General features: G+C 39.0%; 1 protein-coding gene across 4 annotated transcripts in view; it reads right to left on the bottom strand.

The window, feature by feature from the left end:
* Positions 1–1,656: 1,656 nt before the first annotated feature.
* Positions 1,657–7,993, bottom strand: part of afg1lb (AFG1 like ATPase b) — a 168,835-nt gene continuing 162,498 nt past the window's right edge. For 3 of the 4 annotated variants that reach the window (XM_043687085.1, XM_043687087.1, XM_043687088.1), the window contains 2 exons: positions 2,154–3,853; positions 1,657–2,021 (listed from right to left, as the gene is read on the bottom strand). In XM_043687085.1, the coding sequence (XP_043543020.1) occupies positions 3,725–3,853 (129 nt within the window). In that variant the 3' untranslated portion in view covers positions 1,657–2,021; positions 2,154–3,724. Of the gene's footprint in view, positions 2,022–2,153; positions 3,854–4,225; positions 4,576–7,993 lie in introns of those variants that run through there. The other variant, XM_043687086.1, reaches the window with a different exon arrangement.

Below are 7,993 nucleotides of genomic sequence, written 5' to 3'. Positions count from 1 at the left end.
GTATCTCGATGTTCTAGTTTTTTAGTCACTAAATATGAATAAAGAAATGGTTATTTAGTATAGAACTTGTGTACTGTAGACAAAATACTTAATTAAGCTCTACACCTTCCATTTATCAGGACCATTTGCAAGAATATGAACTTAAGGAGAAACTAAATTATACTGCATGAGAGGAAAGTGCTGGATTGGTTGGCAAGTGGACTCAGATTGGTGGATGCATTTCCATGGAAAATGCACTATTTAATGATAATAGACAGTTAACAGTCAGACTTTGTCTTTTATTTTAAATTTGACAGGTTGACTCTGATTGGTCGAGATATTGCCCCAATAAATTAAACAGCAAATGGTTGTAACCTATTTTGTGAGTTGAAACAATCAAAGCATGTATAGGTTCTTTCTGTTTGCAGGGAACAGGGTCCTGTGCATTAATTTACATGCCTTTCAGTACACACAAAAGTGTGCCACACTTCGAGCCTGATCGACAATCTTAAATTAGTTGTCAGCATAATTCTTTGCACACTTGGGATTATTCAGCAAATGTCCAATTGCAGAACTACATTTAATGCTGGAAACTGGTGTTGTGAGTTTTCAAGTGATTCTGGATGGGCACAAGTATCTTCCTTGTTGCAAACAGTAAAAACAGTCAAATGCCTATCATGCAATTAAATACATTGATATTTGAATTTCAGTTCTGGTATGATGCCAGGCATGTAGACTGTAGAAGTCAAAGACTGACGGTGCACATCAAAATGGCAGATCCCTGCCTACGTTGGTTCTCCAAGTTTCTGAAACATAAAGAAGTGCAGAGATCTCTGCTTCCCAGTAAACCTTGAATTAAGCCATGTGTTTGAGGTCCTGACCTGCAAATATTTTCTTCTTTAGTTGGCTGAAGACTGAGGTGGCAGATAGAAACAGAAACTGTGTGGATGAAGAACAAAGGAGGGATGATCACCCCAATGAGGGATATTTTACAAACCATGTAAAAGTGTAAAGGAAGTAGTGTAAAAAAAATTTTTTTACAAACAAAAATGGGAGATTTCAACGACTCAAAAAATCTGGAAAGTAATTGATTTTTTTGTAGTGTGTACAGCAAGTCTTTCTTACCCAGTATGCAAAAACACCCAAGAGCAATCACTCCTGCAGTTAACAGTCAAAAGTGAGTCAGAGTGGATAAGAGAAGTAAACATAGAATATTCGGGCAATAATGATCACAATTTAATATGGTTTAAAATAATGATTGAAAAAAATATATACGAAAGACAAAAAAATGGATTTGAGCATGTCTATGGAATCTGGCAAGATAAAGGTGAAAAATATCGACAAGTACAAAAACAGAAGAACAGTAGAAAGTATTAAACATGATGATTAACTGCGTTCATGAAAAGTACATTCCACTAAAAAACAAGATTTGGAGATGCCGGTGTTGGACTGGGGTGTACAAAATTAAAAATCACACAACACCAGGTTATAGTCCAACAGGTTTAATTGGAAGCACACTAGCTTTCGGAGTGACGCTCCTTCATCAGGTGGAGGGTTCGATCGTAACACAGAATTTATAGCAAAAATTTGCAGTGTGATGTAACTGAAATTATACATTGAAGAATTGATTGTCTGTTAAGTCTTTCATCTGTTAGAATACAGTGATAGTTTCACTTCTTTCATATGTAAATCACAAAACCCTTTTTTTAAAGTTGCATTCTCGGGTTAGCTGTTAACAATGGTGATAGATGAGGATGGATGAGAAAAGAAGAAAACTTTCTACAGGCATATAAACAATGACAAAATAAAACAGGATAAAAATAGGGCACCAACGTACTCAAAAGTAAACTGACAGAAAGGACAGAGTTGGATATAAGTAATAAAATGATCAAAACAGGAGAAAATTCCTGGTTTAAGGATTTAAGAGTCTGCAGTTACCTGTAACAAATAAAACATAACAATTTACTTAAGAAAACCTGCCTGTAATGTAAATAATCAATAATTTACATATGAATTCCTTACTGTTCAGGCAATGAAGTTTTCTTCCTACTAATCCCATCATTTATTAATTCTCCCCGTGCAAACTCCACACAGTCAGTCGCCTGAGGCGGGAATTGAACCCGGGTCTCTGGCGCTGTGAGGCAGCAGTGCTAACGACTGTGCCACCATGCCACCTTCCTACTAATCCCATCATTTATTAATTCTCCCCATGTTTCGCGAGTGAAACATTAGAAAATCCACAGTTAAGGATTTGCCATGGTGTTTCTCCATGCCACTCTTCATTTAATTAATAGTGGAGTAGTAGTCTACAAGTATAATTAGTCCTAATAATCTAGGAAATGGAAGATTCTAGAAATATTTAGTTTAGAAATTTAACCATGCAGTGCCCATATTTCACAACTATACAGCCTTCCCGACAGTGCCTCACCAGCAATATTGGTGAAAGCAAAAAAAAAATCAGCATGTAATGCCTATACCTGAGACAGGGAGTAGACGCTTTGCATGTATAAACAAGGGTCTTAACACCTGTTTATAGATCATTTTGTATTGAAAGAACATAGAAGGTGAACTGTAACAGGAGTTTTGAACACACACAGATGGCCTAAAGATCATGAAGTAAGTATTCTTTATTCCACTGGCATCAGGTCTTCATAAACATGAAGGAAAGTTAAGGTTAAATGTGGAGATACTTAGAACATTGATATGGAACAAAGCCTGCAGTTTACTTTGGGTTGAGGAATCCTTTGTTTGGCTGTTCTTCCCATGAGCCCTCCTTCTCCCAATGACACCCTTTCCTTTCTAAAGAGGGTCCCTTCAACTGCTCCAGCTGCTCTCCCTCACAGTAGCTACTTATACTGGAGGCCCTTATATAACTGCACCTCTGCAAATTCACTGTGACTAACTACTGCTGGAAATTCCATTATTGTATTTGTGTTCCTCTTCCTTTCTGATCTTATCATCTCTCTTTTCTGGGTGTCTCTTTCATCACTTATTGAATCAATGCTGCTGATTTTTCAGAAAATTAATCTTCAATCCTCCTTCGCTGGGAAGCTACTTGTTCATGTCCATACTTGCTCAATGCTATTGAGGTAAGGCCTTAACATTGAAGGGTAGAGATTTCTCCCTGTGCCCGTTGTAGATCTCTGCATGTCAAACTGGGTTTTATGTATGGGTGTTATAATATTAATTAACTTTCACACCGCTCTCCCCTCACCACCAAACAGATGAGAAAAGTCCCTTGAAGACTGCATTAAAACCATTTTATTTCTGGAGTTTAAATATACAAATATCCAAAATATTCATGTAAAACTTCCCCGAGGATGTTAACTTAATGGAATACAGCCCACAATATGAGATAATACATAGTCTGTGTAAGGAGTGCTCTTGAGATGATAAATGTAATTTTTGTTCCATGACTTCTTACCATGCTTCTTGGAGCAGCCTAGACTTAGGGTCAAAGTTTCAGAACATGGAAAAATACAAACATAAAGAAGTGCTGCACAGAAGAAATGAATCAGGAAGTAGTGGTTAGATAGTATTATGCTTAGATTACCAATATCAAAACCAATGAAAACTGGCAGTTTGGGCAAAGGAAATCTTGAAATTGTTGTACTGAAGAATGTCAATGGTCCTTTGAACATTGTGCAAATAAAGTATCATTGCACCTCAGTTCTTAATTTAAACTAGAATTTGATCTGTTGCTGAATTTGTTTGACAGATTTACATTTGCTTTCACTCAGCAGAGTCACTTCTTTCCCCTGTCTCCTTCATTCCAGTACTGCTCAGTCTGCATTTCTGTGAGCCGTGAGACTGTGCGCTGAAATGCAAATATTTCTTCTGCTCCAGAAAAAATTGAAAGGTCTTCCACTTTAGTCTATGAAAAAATAAAAGCAATCGGGTCCAAATTTAATCAACGGCAATTTTTGTGCCATGAAAATCACAGCTATTCAGGCATCAAACGTAATTCTGCAATTGCAGCACACAATATCATTTCATAGCAATGAATATAACAAGTTGATAATATGTTAATGTCAATGGATTAACAGCAGCAATGCAGACAGTGGCCGAAGCACCATGAGGACGACATTATTCCTTTGATATCCACCATAATGTTTGCAGTCTTAACACAGTTTACTATACAGACGCATTTGCAATACAATATGTTGCCAATAAGAAGGCTGGACTGACATGTAACTTAGGCCGAGTGTTGCACTGAGGGTTTGAACGAGGACAAGAGTTGTTGTTGCCTCCAATGGGCCTAAGGGCCCTGCAAAGGGGAACTTTTCCCCCTATTTGTCTGATACCAATCATGCAGTTAAAACTTACAGGCATTGTGTCTGGTGTGGGCCTTCCCCTTGCTGTGTGGATAACAATGATGACAGCAAAATGAAGCACTTAAGTGAACATGAATTGTCCACTTTAGGACAGCCCATAGTCTGTAAAATTCCAGACATGTCAGGGGATGAGGAAGTAAGTGATGGGGAGCTCACCCACTGAATCTGCCATGCTCCCAGAATAACACCCTACCCCCCTACTTAGCCTGCAAACTTACCCAAAGCAGGGTGCAAAGTTCGGTCTCGAGACTTTTATTGTAAACTATCAATAGATACAAAATGCAGGGTTAAAAAGAAACTACTAAACATACCATAAATGAACACAGTAAGATATGCAGCTTGAAATGAGGAGCAGTAGTGTGTCATTTAGCCCTTCGAGCTTCCTCTACCATTTAATATGATCATGGCTGATCCTCTATTTCAATACCATATTCCTGCTTCCTCTCCATAAACCCTTAAATGTTAAAGGTATCAAAGGTTAACACCATAAGAAACAGGAACAGGATTGGGCCAATCAGCCCCTCAAACCTGCTCTGTTATTCAATCGGGTCAGACATTCCTCACATCCATTCTTTATTCCTGTCTTTTCCCCCATAACCCTCAATTCCCCATCTGATCAAGAGCCTATCTCAGTTTTGAATATATATAAGATCTCTGCCCCCATAGTTCTGTGGCAAGAAATTCCAAAGACTCTCAATCCACTGACAGAAAAAATCCCTCTTTATCTCAGTCTTAAATTAGTGCCCCTTTATTCTGAGACTATGCCCTCTAATTGAGGGCAAACAAGAGGAGAAACATCTTTTTGGCATTTACCCTGTCAAGCCCCTTAAGAAGTTTATATGTTTCAATAAGGTCATCATCTTAACTCCAGTGAGTAGAGACCCAGCCTTTACTCATAAGACAATCTATTCATACCAGGAATCAACCTAGTGAACTTGGTCTGAACTACCTCCAATTAAACAATATATTTTCTTAAATAAGGGGACTAAAGCTGCTCACAGAACTCCATATATATGTGCTCTCACCAGCAGCTTGTACAGTTGCAGTAAGACTTCCCTACTGCTTTACTCGAACCCTCTTGAGATAAGGGCCAACTTTCCATGAACCTTCCTGATTACCTGCTGCATCTGCGTGCTCGCTTTCTATGCTTCAAATACCCCCAAGTCCGGTTACATTGCAGCTTTTTTCCTTTTAAATAATACTATTCTTTTGTTTTCCTTTCCACGATAAACAACTTCAATTTTCTGAAACTATACACCTTTCGCCAACTTTTTGTTCACTTACTTAACCTATCAATATCTCTCTGTAAACTGTTTTCTATCTTTCTCACAACATGCCTTTCCATCTATTTTTATGTCATCTGTAAATGTGGCCACAGTGCATTCACTTCCTTCCTCCAGGTTATTAATATATATTGGAAACAGTTGTGGTCCCAGCTGTGATCCCTGTGGAATCCTATTGGTTACAGGTTGCCAACCTGAAAAAGAACCCCTTATGCCACTCACTGTTCCCTGCTCTTTAGCCAGTTCTCTATCCATGTTAACACCATGGGATCCAATGTTATAACTTAACCTTTTATGAGGTACTTTGTCGAATGCCTCTGGGAGTCCCCTCTATTCACTCTGATAGTGACTTCCTCGAAAAAAAAAATTATTCAGACTTGATTTCGCTTTCATTGCTGACATTGCTTGGTTAGTTATGATTTTCCAAATGTTCTGCTATTACTTCCTCAGTTATTGATTCCAACAATAGATGCTAGTCTAATAGGCTTATAGTTAATTGCTCTTTTGCCTCCCTCACTTTTTGAATAGGGGTATCATATTGGTAGTTTCCCAGTCTCCAGTACTGCTCCAGAACTGCTCCAGAATTCAAGGACTTCTGGAAAATTATAACAAATGCATCCACTGTCTCTATAGCTACTGTTTTTAAGGATGTTTGGATGTAAGCCATCAGGATCAGGAGCCTTACGCGCTTTATTCCCATTAGTTTGTCTAATATTACCTCTCTCGTGATGGTACTTAATTCCTCCCCCCGTATCGTTTAGAATTCATTTTATCAATTTTATACTTGAATACTTTCAGTGACCTGGCCTCATCAGCTGCCTGTAATACTGTATCCCATAGGCTCACTACCCTTTATGAAGGAACATTTCCTCACCTCAGTCGTTTCTTGTATTACTCAGAGATGCAGAGTGCTGTGGGATTTATCAGCCTTTAACCCCATTAATTACTGTAGTGTCATTTTTTTTTGTTTACTAATACTGATTTTCGTCACCTCCTCCCTCCCATTGTCAGAAAATTGTGGACCCTTTTGTGAAGACAGACCAAAATGTGTGTTAATTTCTTCTGGCATTGCATTGTGTCTCTATTATAATTTCTCTCATTTTGTACACCAGAGAAGGAACTTATTTTTGTCTTTGCTGATCTGTTTTTCAGCAGATATCAATACAAGGTTTACAATCTCACTCTATTTCCCCCCACTTCAATCTTTTAGTCCCCTTTTGCTGAATTCTAAATTGCTCCCAGTCCTTGGGCTTGCTGCCTTTTCTGACAATTTTTTATGTCCCACTTTGAATATAATATGAAGTTCCATACTCTGGGTGAAAAGTTTGGCAAATTATCTAGTGCTTTATAATTGAATATTGAACCATGTATGAATGTATTGACAAAACCACTTTAAAATCAAAACATAAAAGGAGTTGGGAGATGATGTTACAGCTGTATAGGACATTAGTTAGGCCATTATTAGAATACTGCGTGCAATTTTGGTCTCCCTGCTATAGGAAGGATGTTGTGAAACTTGAAAAGGTTCAGAAAAGATTTACAAGGATGTTGCCAAGACTGGAGGGTTTTAATTATAGGGAGAGGTTGAATAGATTAGATTACTTACAGTGTGGAAACAGGCCCTTTGGCCCAACAAGTCCATACCGCCCCGCCGAAGCGCAACCCTCCCATACCCCTACATTTACCCCTTACCTAACACTACGGGAAATTTAGCATGGCCAATTCACCTGACCTGCACACCTTTGGACTGTGGGAGGAAACCGGAGCACCCGGAGGAAATCCATGCAGACACAGGGAGAACGTGCAAACTCCACACAGTCAGTCACCTGAGGCGGGAATTGTACACAGGTCTCTGGCGCTTTGAGGCAGCAGTGCTAACCACTGTGCCACCGTGCCGCCATAGGCTAGGGTTATTTTATATACAGCATTGGAGGCTGAGGGGTGACCTTATAGAGATTTATAAAATCACAAGCAGCAAGGAAAGGGTTAGTAGACAAGGTCTTTTCCCCAGAGTGGGGGACTCCAGAACTAGATGGCAAAGGTTTAGGGTGAGAGGCGAAAGATTTAAAAGGGGCCTTAGGGGCAGACTTTTCATGGAGAGGGTTTTGCGTGTGTGGAATGAGCTGCCAGAGAAAGTGGTGGAGGCTGGTACAATTACAACATTTAAAAGGTATTTGGATAGTTATATGTATAGGAAGGGTCCGGAGGGATATGGGCCAAGTGCTGACAAATGAGACTAGATGTATTTAGGATATCTGGTCGGCATGGATGAGTTGGACCAAAGGGTCTGTACATCTCTGACCCTAATTCAGTATTCAAAAGTACCTATTTTGACGTGACAGTCATCTTTCTCTGGTCTAGTTTTTTTAGTAAGTGGATTTTCCCAGACTATAAAAT

Source organism: Chiloscyllium plagiosum, chromosome 3, assembly GCF_004010195.1.
Source record: "Chiloscyllium plagiosum isolate BGI_BamShark_2017 chromosome 3, ASM401019v2, whole genome shotgun sequence".
Classification (NCBI taxonomy): domain Eukaryota; kingdom Metazoa; phylum Chordata; class Chondrichthyes; order Orectolobiformes; family Hemiscylliidae; genus Chiloscyllium; species Chiloscyllium plagiosum.
This window is presented reverse-complemented; position numbering and strand designations above follow the sequence as displayed.